This window comes from Canis lupus, chromosome 37 (assembly GCF_048164855.1).
Source record: "Canis lupus baileyi chromosome 37, mCanLup2.hap1, whole genome shotgun sequence".
NCBI lineage: Eukaryota > Metazoa > Chordata > Mammalia > Carnivora > Canidae > Canis > Canis lupus.
The window spans coordinates 20292532-20317718 of NC_132874.1; the positions used below are offsets into that span (position 1 = coordinate 20292532).

Genomic DNA, 25187 nt, shown 5'->3' on the forward strand with positions numbered 1-25187 from the left:
GGAAGTCTTTATTCTGTCATTTTAGAAATGTTTCCTTAGAGCACACTCTTAACCACTACATAAGTGATTCCAAATTAGGAGTCTACCACACTCCTACAGTTTTACATTTTGTAGTAATATTTTAGTATCTAGGATCATTTTCCTGACATATACCTGTTGCAAAACATATTATTTTATGTATATCCCTTTATTTCTCTATTTCATTTATACATTATAGGGCATTATATTACTCTTTTATAAATTGTATATAAAAAACTATCAGTGGATTTCAATATAATAAAAAGATGTTATACTTATTTTAAAACTAGGAAGAGGCATTGTTTTTTGAAGGTTGAAAATCCCTGCACTAGACTCTCTTCCCATTCCTATAATAGTCCTGTAAGAATATCTCCAAAGAGGGCCTAAAGTCCCTATTCTACTCAAGACCTACTTGAAAGAAAACAAAGAGGGAATTTGAGAGGTTAAAAAAAATCAGAGGTTACTACAAATACCTCTAAGGAAATGAGAATGGAAAGAAAGTAGGAGCCATCTGATAAACCACATAGAAAACTCTAAGGTATTTTCTATAATAAGAAACATATCATGTTTTGGTTACTCCTAAATTCTACCTAAGAGAGTCATCATATATACCATTCTAAATTTGCAAGTTTTTAAGTAATTAGAAGCTAATAAAATATATACCACATATTGAGTGTATTAATTTCTTTTGGTGATTAATAAGACCTCTAGAAAAACCCTATATAATTAAGAGCTATCAACCTTAGAATATTATACTCATAAATAGCTTTATAATGCAAAATGGTGATTTTTGGTACCTATTGAAACTGTTGGCTATATATTTTTTAAATCTCTTCAATAATTATGGATAAACTTGGCCAGAATTTATTATAGACATTTTTAATATATTAGAATCATCCAAGACAAATATTCTCAAAATATATTTTTTTCTTCATTTTCAGGTAGGATATCAACTCCTAATTTGCTATTCCAGAGAGAGTAGTAAAGTAGGACAGGGTTTTATTTTCAAAAAGAGCATAACACAGGGAACCCAGTAAAGTTACAGAGAACCTTCTGCTAAGAAGTAATGGCAAGTGTGGTTCATATGGATGGGTATAATCTACTTCCTGAGCATTTTAAGGATTGTTTGGTTTCTTTTTGCCAAATTTAGTTTCATTTTCTGTCTTCCCCTTTTTCTGGCATCACGATAAAAATAAAAGTAAAACAGATAATCAAAAGAGGGGAAGCTACCAAAAGAAGAAAAAAAGAAATCTGCATGATCATCCTCCTATTAAAAAGAAAAATCATTGCAGTAAAGCTGCTATAAAATGCTCTTAGTAAATATTCAAGAAATCAGTACCTGGAATCTTAAAAAGAGAGTGGAAAGGCTCAGGACTAAGGAAAGACCACTCCCAGAAAACTTTGTAAGTAGAAACAAACTTCTTAGGTACTATGGTATAATATATATAATTGGATACATCTGGACTGGCATTTATCCAGTATGTACTGGTAGGAGCATAAAGCATTTCGACTGAGTGTCCTTTCTAATTGGTTGCAACTTCCAGATGAGTCATGTGTATTAATTATTTGGATTATCACCCCTTCCATAAATACACCTCCTAGTTTCATTTTGGGAATAATGGCACACCCCCTCAGCCCATCCCTCCTCTTCAACCCCCCACCATTGGGATGCCTCATGCTACAGAAGACTGTGCCTAAACTGATTTCTCAATTAGCATTGGAGGACCCCCTCCCTGCAAAGACAGGCAAAAACAAACACCTGCATTACTTCTCTTTTTTCTAGGTGGGCAGTTGGTTTCCACAGCGGGGTTAGCCTGGTCTCCACCTGATTGGACCTCTAATCTTTGATGACCCTAGAGAGACTTTAAATGCCCCTTTCTGGTTTCAGCCTTCCAACAGCCCCTAACAATGAAGAGCTACATTCCGAAGTAGTGTAATGCTCCCAGCTCCATAAAAGATTCCTCCACATGCCTCCCATTCTCTGAATAATTCCTTTTTGTTATGTTGCTTCATTACCTTTCCTGACAATTTTTTTTCTTGGTCCAAGCTTTTATTTCCATTTTGGAATGTCTTGCTAGACAAGCCTAAGAATATACCAACTTGTCTCCACTTCTTTCAACAACTCCTATCGCACTCCATGCCCACTACCATTGTAATGGCCAGAGCTCAACAATTTCAGGGTGTGCTGTCTTTTTGGTCACTAATAGCATTGTCTGTGTTAAGAGTATATCAAAAGGGCACAGGAAGTGGGCCTGCCCCCATCTGCCAATTCACAAACAATTTGCAAGATAGCTAAGTAACTTTCTTCCACTTTCTGCCAATACACAATTTGCAAGATAGCTAAATAATTTTCTTCTACCCACTTTTTAAAATGAAAGAATTTAAAGATCTGGTTTACTCTTGAAGTTGGTCCAACACATTTCCTTGAGGGCTTTCACTCAATCTTATTTGTCTTTTCCCTTGAGCCATAATAAAGCTGCAGAAACAGGGTTATAAGCCCACATCTCTTTCTAGGGAAAGAAACATGCCTGGACAAATTGTAAATGAAATGACCCTGTGGAACATTTAAGCAGTTAGCCAAGTTAAAGGCAGTAAAGGACTCCTTGCTTAAATTATCCACTTTATTGTCCTTGAACACCTAGCACGCAGACCCCCAAAGTCCATCTGATTTCAACTGTGTTCTCTGTCCATTTCGCTATCATCCCACAGGCTCTTGCAACTCCAGATGTGACCTTAGTCAGTGGTTAAGACCAGGGAATTTTGACCTGTGCTTTATTTTCTTTTAATAAAAAAAAAATAGTCCACGTATGTGTGTAGAGGGGTGGAAATTAGTTCACGTTTATTACAAAAATTTCAAACATTGCAGAAAAAATACAAAAGTCAGAGTCACCCATCTTCTAACTGCTCAGAACATTTCCAGCATCTCCTTAAGTATCCTTTCATATGGCTCTTTGCATATTGTACTCATTCCTTATTGCTGCATAACAAATTACCAAAAACTTAGCAATCTGAAACAACACAAGTTTATTATCAGACAGTTTCCCTGGGTCGGGAGTATCAGAACAGGTTAACTAGGTCCTCTGCTCAGAGCCTCAAATAATAACTATCAATGTGTTAGCTGAGGCTGTGGCCCCATCTGATGTTCAGGGCTCTTTTTAAAACTCATTTAGGGGACACCTGGGTGGCTCAGTGGTTGAGCGTCTGCCTTTAGCTCAGGTTATGATCCCGAGGTCCCGAGATCAAGTCCTGCATCGGGCTCCTGTGGAGAGCCTGCTTTTCCCTCTGCCTAAGTCTCTGCCTCTCTCTGTGTCTCTCATGAACAAATAAATAAATTCTTTTAAAAAAAATAAAACTCATTTAGGTTCTTGCAAGGATTCATTTCCTTCTAGCTGTAGAACTCATGGAAGCTTCCATCTTTTACAGGGCCAGTAGGAGAATGTCTCTGCAGCTTCCAATCTCCAGCTTGCTCTGTCCTTAATCACTAGACCCAGATTTAAAGGACCCACCTGATTAGGTTCCACCTTGCTAGCTCCTTTTTAATTGACTCAGAGTCCACAGATTAATTATCTTAATTACATGTGCAAAATCCTCTTTGCCATGTAAAGTAACATAATCACAGGAGTGATACACCATCCTGTTTATAGGTTTCACCCACATTCAAGGGAAGGAAATTATACAAGGGTGAAGGTCATTTAAAATTCTGCTTTCCACACATACCTACATACACAATGAACACATACGCAGTATGTGTTCGGTAGTATGATTTTTAACTTAGTATGCCATAGGTTTCTATCCTGCCTAATAAATGTAGATCTGCATTTTTATGGCTGAATAATATTCTGTTTTGTGTTTCAAAACAATCATGTATTGGACAGCTAGACTGTTTCTGATTATTTCTTCTTGCAAATTATGCAAGGATGAACATTCTGATGTACTCATCTTTGCATCTGTGTGGTTATATGCTGCACATAAATTCCAAGGAAAGGGGTTTACTGAATCGAAGGATAAACCAAACCAATGCTGTGACGCCTTGCCTGCTCAGCAATGCATGGTGCATTTTTCTAGGGAGGCTCTGCCTTTGGTGAAGATTCTGTGGTTCCTTTGTATGAGTTCTACTGAGTTATTAGCATCCTTGAAAGAAGCTCTAGAAATCACTAGCTGTCATAGCAGGAAACCTACAAAAAGTAACATAAAGCAGAGATGTGTTCTCCACTTGTCATTCCATCGTTATTCTCCCTCAAAAAAAAAAAGTTATTTTCAACTTGATTAAATAGCTCTCAGTGAAATGGGGGCTTTATTTTAATTTCTACACTGCTTCTTTAGAAAGAGGCAACAAGACAACTAGATCACTTTGAAGGTTTATAACTTTCTTTTACCTTTAAAGTGACACTGTACATTTTGATCGTATAGGGGCAAGTCAGGTTTCAATGAAGGTGCTGAGAAAATAGAAAACCATGAATCTTAATAACAAACAAAAGTTTAATTATACCTGCCTTGGATACATCCTATGCTTGCTAGTTGTCCTTGCCTATCAATCAAGCAATTCCTCCTCAGCACTTCCTAAGGGCTAGCTCTAGGACTGGGAATCTGATGGTGAGCAAGACAGAGCCCCAGAAGTGAATCACTCCCTCCATGAATGCATAATGAAATTATAAGACGAAAACATAAAGGCTATGACAGATCTACATAAAGAAACTTTAAAATAACCTTTCAGGAAGCATATATATTTCCCAACTGCAGACAACCTTGTGGTAAATGGAATTCAGAAATGTCCCTAAATATTAGCCCCTTTCACAGGAGGCTTTGAAATCAAAGACAAGCATGTGTACCCAGAAATATTTAACATCCAACCAAAAGGGAACCCTCATGGCATGAGAGGCACAAGACACATTTTTAAAAATGTTTTATTTATTTATTCATGACAGACCCACAGAGAGAGGCAGAGACACAGGCAGAGGGAGAAACAGGTTCCCCGCGGGGAGCCTGATGCAGGACTTGATCCCAAGACTCCGGGATCACACCCTGAGCCAAAGGCAGCTGCTCATCCACTGAGCCACCCAGGCATCCCAAGACACATTTTCCTTGGCCATTCCTGAGCAGAGAGAATGGCATGATTAAAAACAAACAAAAGATCCCATGGCTTTGGAGGTAGGTAGCATCCTCCCACTCTGTTCACGATGAGCCTGGGAGCCCAGCCATTGGCTTTCCACCCATTGACTAAGGCCCAACCCCAACCGTGGTTCTCTATCTGAGACCTGAAATGCAATGCTTGTTTATTTTATTCAAGGCTAACCTTGCCCAGGATATTTGAATTTAAATAAGGAGATGCTGGCACCCATTAATCTAGGGTGGTAGTGTAACAGTGAAATCCTAGCCGGAGCCAGGATTGCTAAACACAGGTTGCCTACACGGATTGTGTAGGAAGCAGGACTATGTCCATTTGGATTGCAAATGTTTCCTTGCTGTTTTTCTGGATCTCTCTGCCTAATGATGCAATTTTCACTGTTCTGAAGGGAGCCTAGCAGTCATCTTTAAGCTCATAGTGACCTGCCTTCCAAAGATACAGGCTCTCAAGCAGGAACCAACCTCATGCTCCTGTCCAACACCACCACACCTTGAACCTGATCTACACCTACACTTCCCTTCCCTATAAACAGTGCTTCACTCCCCACACCCAGGCATGATATGACTTTCAACCTCATCCTCCTGCATTCTTGGGAGTTGAGTCTCCTTTGCTTCCATCTCTCTATTCTCTATTCCCACTCCCTGTTCATCAGTTCTTCCTCCATAAGCATGACAATCTCTTCTAATGCGAAAATAATCAAATTACTCTTCCCTGCATTGCATTACCTTCTGGCCACAGCCTTATCTTCTCTTCTTCCCTTCACAACCTTGATCATGCTGAGGGGAGAAACCTACACTGCATCCCTCTGTTCCCAAGCTCTCCTCATCCGGCTCTGCTCCCACTCTCTTCCACCATCCATGATGATGCCAGCAACTCATCCAATCCTGAGTGTCACATGTGTATATTAAAATGTCCTTAGGGTTTTGTCTCCTGGGTTTCTCACTGGCTCTCGAGATCATCCCCCCCAAAATTTAACTTGTCACCCACCCAACACACACTTCCCAACACAAACCATCTTCTCTTGTTCCTTCATTAAGTCCCAGTAAATGGAACCATCATAATCCCTGGAAATATGAAAGTCTTCACACATCCAGCTCCCTCACCTCCACAAACCTGTACCCACCAGTGGTTCCTGGTCCTCCCCACGGGGGTGGAGGTCAACTCAGCTCTGTGGCCCATCCTGCCTCCTCATCTATCTTCCACTAAGACAGATTTGCAAATTTAACTTGTCTAAGAATAAAGCTCAATCATTTGATTTGGAATAAAAGGATCTCAGTCTCATGCTCCCCTATAGCATAGCTCATTGTTTAAGAGCACAGGCCCTAGAGCTCTATCGCTAACCAGCTGTGTGACCTCATGAAAGATTCTTAACCTCTCTGTGCTTCCGTTTCCTCCTGTGCAAACTGGAGACAATAATAGAGGTACCTTTCTAATGGGGTACAGGAACATCAGATGTGCTAATATACATAAAAATTTTCGAACAGTGCCTGGCACACAGTAAGTGCTGTGCATATTTGTCAGTTTGGTGATTCCCTGCCTACCCTCACCTGCCATCTCTCTTCCCCCGTGCACACAAATATGCAAGCATGCTGCCCTCACGCCGTAACAAACAGCATGCAGTCCCCCAAACACACCGTGTGGGCTATTTCGTGCCTACACAATTTTGTTCTTACTTCTCTTGTTGACTTTCTAAACTCCTACATCTTTCAGGACTTAGTTCAAATATCACTTCTGCTGTGAAGCTTTTCTTAATATACTAAGAATTTTCCCACTGAGACCCCATTGCACCACAAATGAATTTCAACTGCATCACTTCTATTAATTATTTTTAAAACTTTGAGATTTACTATTTTTTAGCACTTACCGCATGCCAGGCACCATTTTAAGTACTTTACACCCATTATCTTGTTGAAGCCTCACAGCAAACCTATAAAATGTTGTAACTATTGATTTACCTGTTCACTATTCCTCCTACATCATGAGGGTCTTCGTGGGCAAAAACCTATGTGTTGGTCATTGCCATGTCCCCAGTACTTAGCCTGGTGCATAAAGGGTACATAGTGAAATTAATTCCTCCGAATTGAGCCAATCAAAGATGAGCCAAACTCAGAGATGGGAACATGTACGAATTCCTGACATTGAAGGACATTTAGGCAAAGGATGAATGGTAGTTGGATCTGAAATTCATCAGTGCTATAAACAAAGACTGCTATAACCACCTCCTCCCACCGTTAAATCGTTATTGCTATATGAATATTTTCTATAGTGCAGACGGGTTAATGTGCTCTCATTGGTTTCTGTACTGTCATATAATTTCAGGTCTTTCCAAGGACATAATAATACAATTCATGATGACATTTTATTCCATGCTCTTGCCTCAAGGGTCATATGCAAAGTTCTGAAAAGTTTTGCGTGGCCCTCGGCTTGTGGGTTGCCCACCTTTGATAAAGGGTAAAGAGACATCACCCTGACACCCTTTTCTTCTTGTTGGACACCAAATGGAAATTTGCCACAAATTAGAGACAATTATAGTCAGGAGTTAATGTTATAGTTTCTATGGCAACGGCCTAAGCCTGGAAACACAAGCATTTTATTGCTTAATTGTTATGAAAGATCTGCTTTTTATAAATCTAATATGCATAAATGTAAATATAAATATAAAAGAAATTCAAAGATACATATATTTCAGTTTCAATTAACTTTTCTTTTTTACCTTTTTAGCACATAGTACTTTCTGTTTGATTAGGCAGGAGAGGATGGTTAAGATCAAAACTGTTTAATGTGCTGGGTGGCCTTGAAACTGATATTAGCAGGGAAGAGCAATGTCCAGCCACTAAATTTCCCCCTAAGGGTGCCAAAGGGAATGTATCTGCCTAACAAATTCAAGTCCAGGATATCTCTCAGTGTCTTCAATTTGGTTTATTCCATTCCAGTAACTTGTAGATGGCGTATTCACAAGAATTCTGGCTTCTTTTGATGGCTTGGAGCGTTAAATGGAATAGAAAGTTTAATGCTACTGAGGTGGTGTTTTCTCAGGAACTACCACTGCTGGAATGAGGCCTGGATGACAAGACCTGATCTTCCAGTTGGATTTGGAGGTTGGCAAGCTGTGGACAGCACCCCCCAGGAAAACAGTGATGGTAAAACTGCATCCTCCCTCAGGGAACTCATTTCACTGCCATCTTTGTTTTGCAATTAGGATTGCATTTGATGTGTGGGCAACACTCCCACTGGAAACCAACATCAAAAGTATGCTTCCTGGGCACATGTACAGTATTAACTGCCTGTCAGTCAGCTTAATTTCATTTCAATGGTCGGCTTTCCCCTGATTATTCTATAACTGGTTAAAAAAAAGAGCATAAAACTTAACATATATAATTCATCTACTCTTGCTTTGATAAGCAGTTTTGAAGACAAGAGAAAAAATATCTGTGTAGGCACTTTTACTAGGCTCTAAAATATACCTCAGCCCTGTGTGATACACAGTGATAAGATATAAGGCAGCAGAGAAAATAAAGAACTCAAAAAATAGTTACAGATCATCCTTTAAATTGTTGCTTTCCCAAAACCTGATTTCTTTTTATGTTGTGTGATTTCTTCCAAAACTTAAGTATGTGGGCATTTGTCATCTAACTTGCTGGCTATGCTAAGCAATGAGTGGCAGCTATGACCTCCCCCAGATTTCATAAAATCACATCATAGGCCTCCATTTCTCTTTAATATGATGATAAAAATCAGTGGCCTGGGGACATTATGTTTACTTTCTCAGGTGTTGATATGAGATATTGGCATGTGTATATATACACATATATCCATAAACATTCATTACTTGTTCATAAGAGACTCATGGTTTATTTATGCTGGATTTTGAGGGAGAATGTTCAACACTTTTTGGTGTCCTGGATTATGCATCATGAGGAGATATCAGAGATGGCAGTTAATTCCTTATTGACTGGAATGGCAGTTAATTCCTTATTATCCAAATGGCAGTTAATTCCTTATTGACTGGAGATAGCTGGTTAAAATGTAAAAAACATTGTAAAAGTAATCATGTGTCTACTGACTTCCTGAATGCATGTTGGGCATTAATCAATGGGTTGTTAATGTTCAAATTCCCCAATTTCACACATGACAAATGTCCATAATGTCCAAAAACAAAAAACAAAACAAACAACAAGACAGCTACTGGGGACACAGTACCATCTCCAACATTCCAGCTACCGGTTGTAAATGGATCAATCCTATGTGAGCAAAGAGCTCAGCACAAAGACCTAGAATATGCGTTTATATGAGAACAGACACAGACATAATGATGCCCTGTATTCTTCTCATGGCTTCAAATATTGGTTGAGGACGCATTTCTATCAAAGCCCTCTTCATTAAACACATTGATCATTCACTTTCTCTGGTCATGGGAAGGATCTGGGCTAAATCAATGAGGAACCTGGGAACATTTGCCTCTACAGAGCCTGTATCTGGACATAATTGAAGACAACAAACTCATGCTCCCCCTTCCTCTGTGTGATGCAGGGATGTATCGGTGTGGCCCGGCCTCTGTTCAAGCCATTAAGCATGGCCATATTTGCTTCCAGTTTGATGCACCCTTTGTTTTTGCAGAGGTAAGTAGTAAGCTGCAGAGAAGTGCCACTTCCTTCCCCAACCTCTTAACACTTGAAAAATAAGACACCAGGTTGTTACTTCTAAATTTCCGAAGTATGTGGCATGTTTCCGTCTGCAAGGTCGACTAAACATCATTCCAACCTCCAGGTTCTTAATGTTAAATGTAGTTCTTACCTCACATTTTTCTTTCCTTGATGTTTTGAGATTTTTTTCCTTGAAAAGCAATTGCGTTGCTAACCTTAGTTTAGTTCTTCACACCCATGAAATAGGTATCAACTGCTCCTGAGAAATTAAGTGACTAAATGAATCCCTCAACTAAAAATTGGTGGAGACAGTCCATGAATTGAAATTTCAGAGTATACTACTTCACTCCAACACTAACCTAGCAGCTCACGTAAAAAACAAAATCCAAACACACCTTAGCCATGGTTTAGTCTGGGAACTGCAACCCATTTCCTGCCACTCCAGGCCATCCTCCATCACCAGGGAGGTAAAGCACAGCTGCTGGAATACAGGGGAGAGGGAATGGTAGCTAGAAGGCAGCATATTTGATGAGTTGATGGGGACACTTTGGTGAAGGGCCCGAAATTCTGAAATATTTGGATAGGGGCTAAGAGCAGGTGAGGCAGTTAGAGAATACTCCAAGGAGAGCTATGAAAATCAAATTAAATATAAAAGGTTTGAGTAAAGGAGAAGGCTGGGAGGCTGCTGAGGCCAGGGAGTAGACAGCAAAGAAATATGTGAGAGGCAGGATTTACCCAGAGTATGGTTTCGCCAATAAACACACTGAAGTAATGTCTGTCGTATACAGAATTCTTATTATATAATCACTGTGTCTACCATTTGAGGCTCTTAGCCACCCTTAAAAGTCGGTATAATGATTCTTCCCATTTTACAGAAAAGAAAATTGAGACAGAGTGGTTAAGTAACCTTTCCATAGTCATTGATTTAATAAAGAGTCATCCTAAGATCTAGAGCCAGGCAAGTGCCGGAGCGCTCATGCCAGTAACCACCATACTCTACTACTACTCTGGGATGAATATATACCTGTCATAAATATGTGGTGGGCACTGACCTATGGGGAACTCTGAAGCCTGTGCCCTTAATAAACTAGATTCTTTAAAAAAGAAAAAAAGAAAAAGAAAACAAAAGAAAACAAAACAAAACTAGATTCTTGAGACACCTGACTGGTCTAGTCCGTTAAACCTCCGACTCTTGGTTTTGGGTCAAGTCATGATGTCAGGGTCCTGAGATGGAGCTCCTAGACAAGCTCTGTGTTCAGTGGGGAGTCTGCTTGAGATTCTCTCTCTCCCTCAGCTGTTCCCCCTCATGCCCTCTCTCTCTCACACACACACACACACACAAAAATAAACAAACAAAAAAGAAACTAGATTCTTGATGTTAGTGGCAGTCCATAGCACATTGAAAGTTAAATAACAGTAGTACAAGAGACTCTGTGGAACTGTCAGATGAGCAATGTAGGTGATAAATGATCTGCATTTAATACATACAGAGTTGTTAATTGAGAAATATGGGTCAGGAAATGAGTAGGACGGTAAAGGCCATAAGGCATCATCCAGAGGGGGGGATGACATGGGGACATGTCATAATGACATAATGACATCTGTGTGATAGCCATGGTGGATGGGCAGACCATTGTGGGAGCACACGGAGGGGGTGATTAGTACCTGAATTGCGTCTTGAGGGATAGTTTGTAGTTATTCAGGCCAAGTGGGTAAAAAAGAAGCCAGGGGAAGGAAAGAATTTTAGGCAGAGGGGACAATATGAGCATCTGAATGGTGTGGGGCGGGGGGGAGGGATGTTACAAGCTGTACAGGCTCACAAAAAGGGATGTGTCGGGAGTGTCAAAGATGAAGGCAGAGGCAACTGGACATGGGACGTTAGGTCCTGTGAACTGGGTACTGCCTCCTGTGAAGGAGTCCCCACAGGGGAGACACATGAGCCCCATGGAGCTGGGACTTTAAAGTGGTGGCCCCCAAGCTGGGAGGTCAGTGGGAAGGCTGCACTTGCCCCACACCTACCCCAGAGGACATAGCCTGAGCTCCCCAAATGGCAAGAGCCAGGAAGGAGAGGCAGCATCAGGAACTGTTTAGGAAGTAAAATAAGCATGAATATTCAGACAGCAAGATCGGGAATTTGAAATACACAAAGGGGACAGTATTTCCTCCACGGAGACTACCTTACAGTTGCTGGAAGCCTGGGAAAGACAGGCAGACTGTATTTTGAATTTCATCCCCTCGATTTCACTTCGGGATTTGGAGATTTATCCCAACCTCCCCAGCTGCCAACTGATAGTTTATGATGCTAGGAGAATCTCTTAATGGGAAATCGCTCTAAAATTCACAGAGCCTTGTTTTTATATTTTTATTATGCTTTGTTGCTGCAGAGAAAGGCAGAGGGAACAACCTCCCTCCAGGAGCAAATTGCCTAATAGCTGTTAATGCAAACGCGTTTTGCTATTATTAAATATAGATCGGGGTGTTATGCGTGTCATCGGGATTCACAGATTATAATTACTCCTCTCTCAGCCACTGCAGACTTGTCTGACGGAGCGCACGATTTGCCGCCTTGGCATGGGCTGAGCCCCGGGGCTGAGCCATTTATAAGAGATGCTCAAGCTGTTGAAAGTGTATAAGGAGTCTCTTCTCAAGGGTGCCCAAGTAGGACCGCATGGGGGGCATCGTATTTAAGTTTAACGAGAGTGTCCATGACTCAGGTTCAGATCGCATCCTCCCTTGCCTTCTCCATCCTCTGGCTGCGTAAGCCTGCCTGTCGCACCCCCGGCAGGCAGCCCAGTGTGCCTTTTCTTGCCTTTCGCTGACTTTCTTGGTCATTCCTTACTCACTTCCGGGCTGGATTAAACCTCATGCTCACTGACGTTTTCTGATCTTCACAGAGCCATGGTCTCCTTTAGTGAAAGCAGAATCCAAAATAAGAAGTGAAGGGGAGCAGAGGATACAGGCTTCCAGTTATAGAATAAGCCACGGGGATGAAAGGCACAGCATAGGGAATACAGTCAATGATGTTGTAATAGTGTTTTGTGGTGACAGATGGGAGTCGCACTTGCGGTGAGCACAGCATAGAACATAGGGAAGTTGAATCACTAGGTTGTACACCTGAAGCTTATGTAACATTGTGTATCAACTACACTCAAATTAAAAAAAAAAAAAAAAGCTCTCCTCTACCCTCCACCACACTTTGCATGTCTGGCCCCTCCTTGGGTCCAAGTCTCTGCTCTGGTCACCTCCTCAAAGATGCCTTCACTCACCCCATCCCACCCCCATCTAGCATCACACTTTCTGTCCTGTTGCTTTTATCCTTCTACTCTCCCTTAGTGTTATTATCTCTCTCCCTTCTAGAGTATAAACTCCATGAATGTATCCTCATCACTGAAAACAAGTTCTGTCATGAGGTAGTCACAAATAAATGTTGAATGAATGAGTGATGGGTGGATAAATGAATGAATCAAGCAAGCAAGCAAAAGCAGATGCAGGGTACATTGCTAAGAACAGAGTCTCAGAGCGATGGCATCCAGATGGTGCCCTCAGGTGCTGGTCCCGGCAGGAGATGAGGCACAGAGACGAAGCAGCAGAGAGCACACACAGGGGCCTGACCACGTAGCCAGCGACTGGAGGCTAAAGGAATGGCAAGCACAGGGTGGAAGGGTGGCAATTATGCCAGAAGGCTCATGGACCAGGCCAGTAGCTGCTGCCTCTGTGTGCCCTCAAAGGAGCACCACTTTCTCTGCACAGCCTATTTTGTAGTTATCTCTATTTGGGAACAAATGAACAAAGCGAATTGTTCTGGACCCTGAAAAAGAGTTTCCACCCTTAGTGGTAAAGAGCATAGCTTCTACCAGCAGTAGACATATGCTAACATTCCAGGGGCACAAGTAGAACTCTGTAGAGAGGGGAACTCAGCCTGCAGCCCCAGCCCACCTTTGCTGAGCCCTGAGTGCTCAGCAAGCCCCTCGGCAGAAGCTGAATACAAGCACCTGTGTCTAACAAAGAGGCAAAGGTGCAGTGTGCTGAAACGAGCACCAGATTTCATGTTGGGATGTCCCGGTTCTATGTGACCACAGTCTCTCCAAATATAGGGGTAGGACCAGATGGCCCCAAAGACTCCTTTTCATTCAGCCCTAAACAATAGGGCTTTCTCCGGAAGTACTGGTCTACCTTTTAACCCTGCAAGATTGACATTATTAAACCCCAGCTCAGGGACATTGAATAGCTTGCCCCCAGTCACACAGTATAGACCCAATATTCTTTCCAGCATCACCTGCACTCACAACTCTCTATCATAGACATGCAATTGGTCTTGGGTGGGAGCCTATCACCGTTACTCTTTTAAGCTCTCCGGGGCTCATACGCAGCCAGGATGGAGGAGTGGTGGCTGAAACGGAAAAGAAAGCTTGCTAATGTCCATTGGAAAGAATCCTTTCTCTCTACACCCCCACAACATACATATGCAATAGCCATTTCATATGTGGGCTTCTCCTCTCCTTGCTCCACAAGGGACAGTGCTGCCGAGCTGGCCTGAGGTTTGAGCCCACGTAAATCTCCTAAGCTCTATGCTCAAGAGGAGATGATGATTTAGTCACTTTCATATTTAGCCTTGTCTCCCTGGAAAACTGTAAACTGTTGTAAGGGCTGTTATTAAGAGGATATTTATCAGCATTGTTGCTATAATTTGCAAGTGGAGGAGGAGGCTGTTTGTGCTTGCATGGCTTCCTCCAGAGGGAAAGACAAAATTCTCAGGAAGCTCATTTAAAGTTTCCTTAACTTTTTTTTTCTCCGCAAAATGACAGATATTCCTGGTGTCTGTCATTGCCTGTCCTGATTCCTGATTTTGTATTTTGACCTTGCATATCCTATGGCTAGTGCCACAAAGCTGTGGCTCTGCTGAAGAATGAGGTCACCATTTACCACCCTTCACGTTTCTGAGGCCCATGCATGGAACCTCTTGCACCCCAAGCATGAAACCATCTCACCACCTCATGGTGGAGCTCATGCTCCAGCAGGGTTGTGTGGGAGAAGCAATGCCCTGTGAAGATCAGAGAATGGGCCAGCCCAGAGCAAAGGTCAGGGAATATGCTACAGGCCAGCCCAGGATTTCATTCTCCAGCAGCTCCCAGCTCTGACTACAAACACTTTGCTGACCCTTCTTAATGCATTTGGCACCCTCCTCTGTGACATAATAGTATATACCTCACAGATGGTTGTTGTTGTGAGGTTTAAATTAAATAATTTGTAAGTGCCCCTGAAACCTTGTGATTGTTCAATAAATGTTGGCCACTTGCTTTCACCTTACTAGCAGTCAGACTCCATGTAAATTCAGAATATTTTGTGAGAAAGTAGAGAAAAGTTGCTCTTTTTAACCTCAACTTTGAAAGTTAGGGTTTTATCATCAAGTTCCCTCATTACCTAATAAAAACTATTACATTTTTACTCAGTTTTAAAGTTTACAAGTCATGCTCACATAGCTCCTATGTCGTTTGGTGCTGTCTCACTGAAACGTTACTATGAAATTGGCAGGACAAGTATAACTATTTTTATTTTATAGGAACAGGAACTGAAGTTCAGAGAGGATAAGGTGGCTTTCTAAAAGTACACATTCAAGATCAGAACCCAAGGTTTTGCAGCTAATCCAGTGTGTCTCTTACCTACGGTCTCAAAACTATGGCCATGGCAGTCCCTCTGCCTGCCATAGCCTTCCTCTCGCCATTTATTTTTTGTTTATTCTTTTTAGCTATATTGGGGTATGATGAATGTAAAATATTGCACACATTTGTTTTTTTAATATTTTATTTTTTTATTCATGAGAGAAAGAGCAGGGGTGCAGAGGCAGAGGGAGAAGCAGGCTCACTGACAGGAGTTCGATCCCATGATTCTGGTATCATGACCTGAGTGGAAGGCAGGCGCTCAACCAACTGAGCCACTCAGGCACCCTATTGCACACATTTAATATATACATCTTGATGAGTTTGGACATATGCATACACCTGTGACACTATCCCCATAATAAAGAAGCTACACATGGCCATGATCTCCAGCAATTTCAGTTGGTTGGTTGGTAAGAACACTAACATGAGACCGTTTAGTTCATTAACTCCTATGCATCTTCCAGCTTTCAACCTATTACTTCCTAGCTACCACCAGCCCCTCATCATGCCCCATGGCCCCAGGTGTTCCCCTGGTATCTTCAGCATCTGCCCCACCACCTTGCCCCATCTGGGTACTTATTGTACCATTTTGCCATCTCAGTAGACACCGAGATAAGAAAGAATTATTTAAGAACTTCTTTAAAAAATAATGGATTTAGGGTTCTACTCAAGACCTCTTCAGTTGGGCATCTATTCTTTTTAAAGTTTCCCAGGTGATTACTAGAGAGTGTAAATCCTACAAGGGCAGTGACCAAATGTGTTTTTTTCCATCTTTATGACTATAGCACTACAGCATCTTGGCAATACTATTAATTTATGATACTATTATTGCTTACTGAGTGTTTGATCAATGCCAGGTAGTATGATAAGTAATTTACAGACATCTATTTCAGTTAATTCTGCTACCCACTCTGAGGAAGTCATTATTATCAGCGTATTTGAAAGAGTTGGGACCTGTAGCTTGGAAAACATTTTGTGAACACATCAGAGATTGTTTTCACTCGGAGCCCCTGATAATGCACTGTAGTTCATGTTTCCTACCTGCTCCCATGCTAATAAATGGGATTCCAAGAAAGTGGTTGTAACGAATATAATAAGAGACTCTGGGGGAATCAGCCTTCAGGCACATATTTCGACATTGTTTCTAGAAAGTAGAGTCATAATGCAGAATGTCAGAAGAACTTGGGGTCAGCCAGCATGGCCCCAAGGGGCTGTTTCCAAATCCCACAAATAACATGGTTTAGTTGCTGAACCACCAGAAAATTGCCTAAATTTTTCCTCATAGCCTAATCTCATTTTTCAATTAAAATGCTTTTGACTGTAAGTAACAGAATTAAAATGACTTAAACATGAGGAGTTTAACTATAATTTTTCTCTTGTAGATAATCCTAAAGTGGGCGGTCCCAAGATTGGCTCAGCCATTTAACAGCCTCATTAAACCCTCTTGTGCTTCTTATCTCTCTACTCAGCCATCTTTGTATGGTTGGCAGTGTTTCTCTTCACTGTCCCGGGTAGGCTACAGACGCTCCAACCATCACTTCACTTCACGTGAAAACATTCAAAAGCAGGAAGGGAAGGGCAGACTCTCTCCTCTCATAACAGAAAAGAATCCTTCCCAAAAGCCACCCGGCAGACTTCTTCTTCCCAGAAATAGGTCACACAGCCACTGCTGGCTTAAAAGCAATCTGGGAAAACAAGTAACAGGTGGCTCTTTCTGATGAAGTGGAATTCACCAGCAAGAAAAAGGAGAGAAAGAAGTGATTGATGTTTAAACAATCAGTAGTCCAAATACTCTTCATTTATAACACTTAAGGGCTAGAAGAAGGTAGATTATCCTTCCGATTCATTTTTAAAGCAAGTTCAACCCTGTGAATTCAATGTTGTTGAAGAAAGGAACATGTCAACTCTAGGGATCCCAGATGTCTATACCACTGAGATTGATTTTGATGACGAAGGACATCAGATGGTAGCTCATGCTCTCCTCTCCTGTTTTTAGGTCAACAGTGATCTCATTTACATTACAGCCAAGAAAGATGGCACTCATGTGGTGGAAACCGTTGATACCACCCACATTGGGAAATTGATTGTGACCAAAGAAGTTGGAGGAGATGGCATAAAGGATATTACTGATACCTACAAATTCCAAGAAGGTAACTTACTGCCACCGAATGAAGGTTTCTTTGCCCATATTTGTTTAGTACCTACCCACTGTCACTATGAAATGTGTTCCGGAGAATACACTATAAACTTTCATGAGGGAGACACCTCACACCCACTCCTTGTAGTTTCCTTTGTTTGTTTGCTTAATGCAGAATTCCCCTTCACATCGCTTGTGAAAACATTTTGGTTTAAAGTCACATCTATTTTAATGCAGTATAGAATGTGTTCTTATTCACAATGGAATTATCTTAACTTTCAATAGTAGAAAACATTGTATAACTAATGTCATTTTAGTTCAATAATAGAAATATGAATGACCATTCACATCTGTTTACAAACTATGTTCATGTACATTGTTCCACTGAATTATCACAGAAGTCCCTTGAGATAGATAATACAATCTATCCTCAACAGGACCATGCAATCCCATTAATTCGGGCCAATTACATCACAGGCCCATTTCAATGATAAAATAATGTGAATGTTAACAATGTTTATTGCGTAGACAGTTTCAAAGGGAGCTGTTGAGCCCAAGCCCATTTCAGTCAGTCCAGGGACCTACTTTATGTCTGGAATTGCATTTGGTGCTGGGGATCCCTGCTGTGAGCAGGACCCAGTTTCTGTTCCTGGAAAAGTGATAGGAACATCATTTAGAGGAGGGAGGTAGGAGAACGAAGAAGAAAGACACTCAGTCCAACCAGAAGATTCAGAAAAAGCAGAGCCAGGTAAGAGGAACCACAGATTACAGTTAAAGAAACCTAGGCAGGGGCTTCCAGGCATCAGGAACATGACCAAAGACATCCTGGAGGTGTGAATAAATTGTAGTGTTTAGGGTCCTATAGCCATTTCTAAAATACCCAGTCCAGAGTGCCAGTGTCCGGAGACAAAGCTGCCCAAGGTCAGTAGTGGAAAGGAGGTAGAGGAGCTTGGATGTCTTGATGGGGAACATGGAGTGTATTTTACAAATGATTCACCAGCAGAGGTTGTTAGGAGTGGCATTTATTTTAGTGAATGGATAGAAATGACAAGTAATTAGCATATACCTAAATATTCATCAGTATTCCTGAAGTGCTAAGGAGTGCAGAATTTGTTTTAAATATTTTAGACAGTCTCTCTGCTCTTATTTTAAAAAGCAATTTGCACTATAAAGAGAAAGTTTGCTGAATTGAGAATTCTCGTGCGCTGTATTAGAAATTCAGGATTTTTGTCATCTGAACTAGTGAATCTTTGCTGTATTTCTGAAATGGTTCATTCCTTTCTCCTATTGGTTACCATCCATTGCACAACATAGATGGAATTTTTTTTGGCTTTTTCCTGAAATGAGAGTTTAACAAAAACATAAGTACAGTGAAACAAAACAAGCAAATAATGTCCTCTTGTTATAATAAAGTTACACACAAAAGGATTTGGAAAGGAAAAATAAAAGTTTTTAGAAAAAGAGAAAGAGAGACATCTGGGTGGCAAGCGTCTGCCTTCGGCTCAGGTCCTGGGATGGAGCCCCACATCGCATCGGGCTCCCAGCTCAGAGAGGAACCTGATCCTCCCTCTGCCTCTGCTGCTCCCCCTGCTTGTGCACTCTCTCTCTTTCTCTCTCTCTCTCTCTGATAAATCAATCAACCAATCTTTTTAAAAAAGAGAAAGGAAAAGAAACTAGCTGCAACATTCCCTCATTTATTCATTTGTCCACTCAACAACTTGCTCTTCACCACGCACCATATTCAGAGTATGGTTGTGTAGGGATGAGATATACAGTCCTGCCTTCCTGTCTAGCTGGAGAGATGAGCAGGAACCAAGCCGTCACTGAGCTATGCAGCAGGTGCCCAGAACAGGGCACAGAGAAGGGAGTTCCAAGCCAGACTCGGGATTCTTTTTTTTTTTTTTAATTTATTTTTTATTGGTGTTCAATTTACTAACATACAGAATAACCCCCAGTGCCCGTCACAAATCAAAACCACAATGAGATACCACCTCACACCAGTGAGAATGGGGAAAATTAACAAGGCAGGAAACAACAAATGTTGGAGAGGATGCGGAGAAAAGGGAACCCTCATACACTGTTGGTGGGAATGTGAACTGGTGCAGACTCGGGATTCTGAAGGACATTTGGGATAGGCTTGCTGAGACAGAAGGAGAAACATGCATTGGCCAGGTAAAGCATGAGGAAAGAGTTCTCCAGAAAAAGGCAGCCCAACAGGGATTTCGGATAAGCTCCTGGTGTGGAAGAAATCCTAAGCAGACAGTGTAGTGAAAGGGAATAGAAGGGAAGGGAGAAGAAATGGGTAGGAAATATCAGAAAGGGAGACAGAACATAAAGACTCCTAACTCTGGGAAACAAACTAGGGATGGTGGAAGGGGAGGAGGGCGGGGGGTGGGGGTGACTGGGTGACGGGCACTGAGGGGGGCACTTGACGGGATGAGCACTGGGTGTTATTCTGTATGTTGGCAAATTGAACACCAATAAAAAATAAATTTATTATTAAAAAAAAAAAGCAGACAGTGTAGAAAAAAGGGAGGTGACCCTGCAGGGAGCCATCCAGATAAGCAGCTGTCTCTTCTAAAGCACACAACAGAATGACATTTTCATTAGCTGTCTTCCATGGAGGTGGCGGTGAAGGCCAAATCAGGGCCCGCTGTCAAAAGAGGAAAGACCAAAAAGCAGTCCACAGAAGAGGAGTCGGGGCTTAACCAGGGGTGGACGCCCGATTAAAATAAATAAAAAGTGCCAACTCTGGATGAGGAAGATATCTGAGGTTCAGGCTTCCAGAGTTTGGCAAGAAGGCAAGTTTGGCAAAAGGTGGATAGTATGGGAGTCTGGTCTAAGCACAAGAACCCCTAAATCTGCATAGATAGTTATAAGAGACACCCCATACTCTTTCTGGGCTGCAGTTTGATCCCAGGAGGTTAATTAGCCTCTTAATCAAGAATGGCAGCTGCATTTTAAATTCTGACTCTACGAATGACCAAGTGGGGTGCTATTTACAGAAGGAAGCAGAGACCGTGCCTGAATCTGGCGGGAATCACTGAGTGATTATAGACGTCGCCACGGGCCCCTGGGAAAGGCTGTCGGCATCCGTGGTCATGCATTTGTCACTCTGATTCTCATTATTGAATCTCTCATATAATTTCTCTATCCATAAATGCTGAATGTGGCCACTAAAATGTGGAGATGAATAAAAACATAGAGAAGAAATTATTACCAGATTCAGGAATTAACTATTTTAATTAACTAAATTGTGGAAAGATCATTTTTCACATGGATGAACTAAAGCTTAATATTAATCTTATACCTTTTTTTTTCAAATATGTAAGATTAGGAAACTATAAAATTTTGAAAACCAGAATTCTTAAAACTTCTGCGGCCATCTGTCTTCTTTTATGATGGTGTCTGGATCCCATTTCCTCTTTGTTCCATCAATTATTCCCTCTGTCACTTGTATTTCCATCTCTCCTTCCCTATTAGCTCCTTCCCATTCACGTTCAAACAGAATCAAGTGGGGGGAAAAAAACGTGCACAGCTCTTTTTCAGCCATATATTCCCCACCAAATATGCCCTGTTCTTTCTTCCCACTGGCCTTCACAGCCAGGCATCTTGAAAGAGCTGTCTGCCCTTGGTGTCGCATCGCATGCCTTTGCCTTTCGTTTCTTGCCTACCATCCTCTGAGTTCTGCTACGAGCTGTAGATCCTTGAAGCTCCTCTTCTCGAGGCTGCCAGGACCACCTGATTGCCATGTTGAATAAATGTTTGCAGATCTCAGCTTGTCTGAGTTTCCCCTGCCTTCTGATGCTACTGCTGGGCCCCGAATCTTGAAATTCTCTCTTCTCTGTGCTCCTGTGCCATCTTCTCCTGGTTCCATTTCCATCCCAACCTACTTGACTCTTTTTTTTCTATCCCCTTCTGCAACCCTAAGCTCCTCTTTTCTTCCCTCACCTCTGAATGTTACTTATTCTGGGCCCAGTCCTCAGGCTTCCCTCCTACCCGCTCTATGTTCTTTCTCCACGGCTGGCGTTATAGTCACATCTCTACAGATCACCTCCAGTCAATGTCTCTGGCCCAACTTCCAGATTCAGTTCCACATTCCCCTAAACCTCTTCCAGAAACCTGAAACCGACGCTTCTGGAATGCACCTTTCCTCATGCCCTCCCTTGCCTGAATCTGTTGCCCCCACTTCAGACCCCAGTGAAGAGAATCACAGCCCCCCACCCCCACCCACCCACCCACCCCCACACCCACAAATTTAGCAAATCGAGAATCAGTCAGGCAGCAAACCCTCTAAACATCCCCTTTGAAATAGTTCAAATCTATCTCCTCTCTCTATGCTGTGGCCACCCTCTGAGAATTCAGTGGTACCGGGCGTGGAAAGCCCTTAGCATTGTGCCTGGCACAGAGTAAGTGTCCAATAAAGTTAGTTTCTGCTCCTGCTAGGAATTCTGTCATTACTACGATACTACTACAGTGAGTCGGGGCATGGGTACTTTCTCCAGGCTAACTGCTGCAACTTCCCATTTCCACCTTTCCTCCACATCTTCTCTTTCCCTCCGTCTAACCTGTGCATCGCTGTTAAAGTGACATATTTAAAATATATCATTCGTGCCTGTTACTGCACTGCTTCAAAGTCCTTGTTCTCTGTTGCCTTGAAGGGCATTTCAATCAGACCTCACCAAGCTCTGCTATTTGCCTTTTGGGCCCCCCTCCAGTGCACCTCCTGACCACATCCACAGGCATCCCAAGCACCAGCCAGGAGAGCTGCAGACAGTCCTCCAGAGACCCAGGCTGCCACTTTCTTCTTTCCTTTGCTCTCACTGCAGAGACAAAAACCTCTCCAAGGAAACTTCCCTGGCTCCAGGTGGTGTTGAGTCTCCCCCCCATTTCCCTGACACACATGCAAATGTCTGACCCGGCTTCTGTGATGGACACATGCATAGTGATCCCTCTGCACTTGACCCTGAGACCCATGAGGGGAGCACTGTGCTTCTCATCTGAGCCTAGCACAGTGCTTGGACATCATAGTGTCTCAAGTAACACCAAATAGTCAAATGAATGGTACTGCAGGTGGCACTTGCACAGGTGAATTTAAATGCACATCACACATCCCAAACTGAACTATTTAGTATCTATCATGAAGATGAAAGTTTTGTCTCTGGATGAAAGCGAAGTGCTTTTCCAAACCTTGATCCTTCAAAGCCTCTTTGCCAGGGTGGTTGTAGGTGCTGGGGACATGGAGATGGGTCCCAGTGGGGAAAATAATGTCATGCAGTGTCAAATGCTGGGAAGAGGACAGAAAATCAGGTAATATATGTTAGTGAAAGATGACAGGCCTGGGCTTGGGGACACATTACACAGGGTAATAGAAGGGGGGCTCTCGGAGAAGGTGACATTTGAGCTAACACCTGAGCAATGAGAAGAAACTTAACAAACATAAAAGGGCATTTTCATTACATCCGGGTTCGCGGAAAGATGCTTTTGACCTTGCTCCTGGAAGCCACAGAGAAACCTCAGAAAATGTAATCTGGCTTTAGATCATTCTCCCACAACACTAAATTCATGGCCCTGAATTATGTAAGATGTCAGAGCCATAAAGCACAAGTGCAGAGAGACGGGAATTCTGCAGAGCTCTGGGGAAACCCTGATGTGCCTGCCTCCTTTCTGGGCCTGTGCTTCTTGAACAACTGCCTGGCAGCTCCTGCTCTTGCAGGCTGGTCCCCAGAGGGGAGCCAGGGGCTCCTCTGTCTATGACACAATATAAAGTCTCTCGTGGCTCACCACAAGCCTACCACTTGCCCCTTCCCCTCCTCTGGGTCAGCTCGGCTTCTCTCCCCGCGGGTGGCATCTCTCTGACCAGGGCCTTACTGCTAGTGTTCCCCTCCTGCATTTTGTCTAAATGCATATCTGGTCCCCATCCAAAGTGATAATCAATAATGCTCTCCCGAGGAGCTGTTGGCCAGGTGCTTTCTGTTAAAATACTTCACTGAATTTTCCTTGTCATAGCCCCTCCTTCCCTTGATAGGGAGATAATATCTCCCTCCTATTGATCTGCAAACATGTGCTCTAGCCAATGCTTGTCCTAGACCAATTGTTCCTGGCACACTCTTGCAATCTTGACAATCAGAGAAATTGTTAATACACACACACATATTCACGTTTGTTTGCAACAGCTCCTGGCATTTTCTGTCTGCAGAGCACTAGTAGCTGCCAGTTCTTATGCATGCACTACCTCTAAGCCTCCTAACAACCCTCTGATGTCGGTGCCTTCCCCCTTTTTTAAAAAAAACAAGGACTTGGATGGTAACAACAGTGTCTGCCTTGTAGAGTTGTCCAAGGATTAAATGAGACAATGCCCAGTACGCACTTCACCACGATACCTATCACCGAGCTCGCTCTCTGTGATAGCTGTTGCTATCAATTGACTTCTTCATCTGCATTGCATTTCACGGCTAAGTAAAGTAGAAGACATAGTCTTAAAATTAACAAATTTAAAAGCTCACAGTTTTATTTCCAAGTGATTCCTTTTTTGCTAGCCATTCCCATGACTAGTTTTTACAAGTCCAAGAATTTGCCTCTGTGTCTTCCTCGATGCACTAAGATGTCCCCAAAGGTATTCAGGTGGTAAACAGAAGAGAGATTCTCTCCATACCTTCTCAAGCCCTGTGCCCTCAAGCTGAGCCTTTTGTCCAGGGCTCTGTAAGGAACATCAGCCCAGCACGGAGCCAGGAGTGAGCTCTGAGGCCCGACTTGTACCTGTATTTCTTGATTCCACATCTGCACAAAGCTGCTGTTTGATTCTTCCAGGGCTCACCCCTTCTCCTGTCCCCACCTGCATCTCCTCCACCACCACTCTGAAAATCCCACAGAAGACCTTTTCCTGAAAACAGCATACACATCTCAAACTGCATTAGAATTTTGGTGTGCCACCAGATGCCAATAGGTGTCCCTCAAAAATAAAAAAAATGTGTTCCATGTCACATGAGTTTGGGAAGTCTTATGTTATCTAAGCCTCCTCACCGTAGGACTCAATCTCAGAGCATCTGATGGGCTATAATCAATGCAATGAACATTTGGAGGCACTAGACAACCTGGTGCTCCCCAAGGGAATGTGACCTTAGAGCCCTTGGGCAGGGAGGGCTTATTAATGACCTGCCAGGTCTGAGTGTATGGGGCGGTGCACTATTTGGGATAAAGGGATCTCTATACTCTGCCGGGGGGCAGATGGCAGCAGAGGAAGGAGGAGAAGGCCGGACAGTAGCTACCCAGGGGTCAGCTCAACAGGAGCAAGTGGGACAGGCCCCGGTGGAAAGAGAGACAGATCTTATCAGAAAGATCCACGAATAGGAGAAAACTCATATAGCACAAGGGGGAATGGCAGGACACAACTATTGCCAAACTCTTTGCTTAGAAAGCCTCAAATTCTAGCTAGGATTTGGGGAGAGAAGCAAATTGACAACCTATTTGTGTCAGCTTCCCCCTATCATGCCAGGGCCACCCACAGAAGGAGCAGCAGTAGAAAGACCACCCAGAGAGCAAGCCCCTTAGCAACCCCCCTTTCAGATAAGCCCCGGCGATGCAGCCTAATTCTTCAAGCCAGA

At 42.6% G+C, this 25187-nt stretch overlaps 1 protein-coding gene across 2 annotated transcripts in view; it reads left to right on the top strand.

Annotated features, from left to right (window-relative positions):
* The window catches only part of F13A1 (coagulation factor XIII A chain), a 168559-nt gene that overhangs the window by 109097 nt on the left and 34275 nt on the right, over positions 1-25187 (top strand). For both annotated transcript variants that reach the window (XM_072814118.1, XM_072814119.1), the window contains exons 10-12: positions 8180-8283; positions 9674-9762; positions 17443-17596. In XM_072814118.1, the coding sequence (XP_072670219.1) occupies positions 8180-8283; positions 9674-9762; positions 17443-17596 (347 nt within the window). The remainder of the gene's footprint in view (positions 1-8179; positions 8284-9673; positions 9763-17442; positions 17597-25187) is intronic.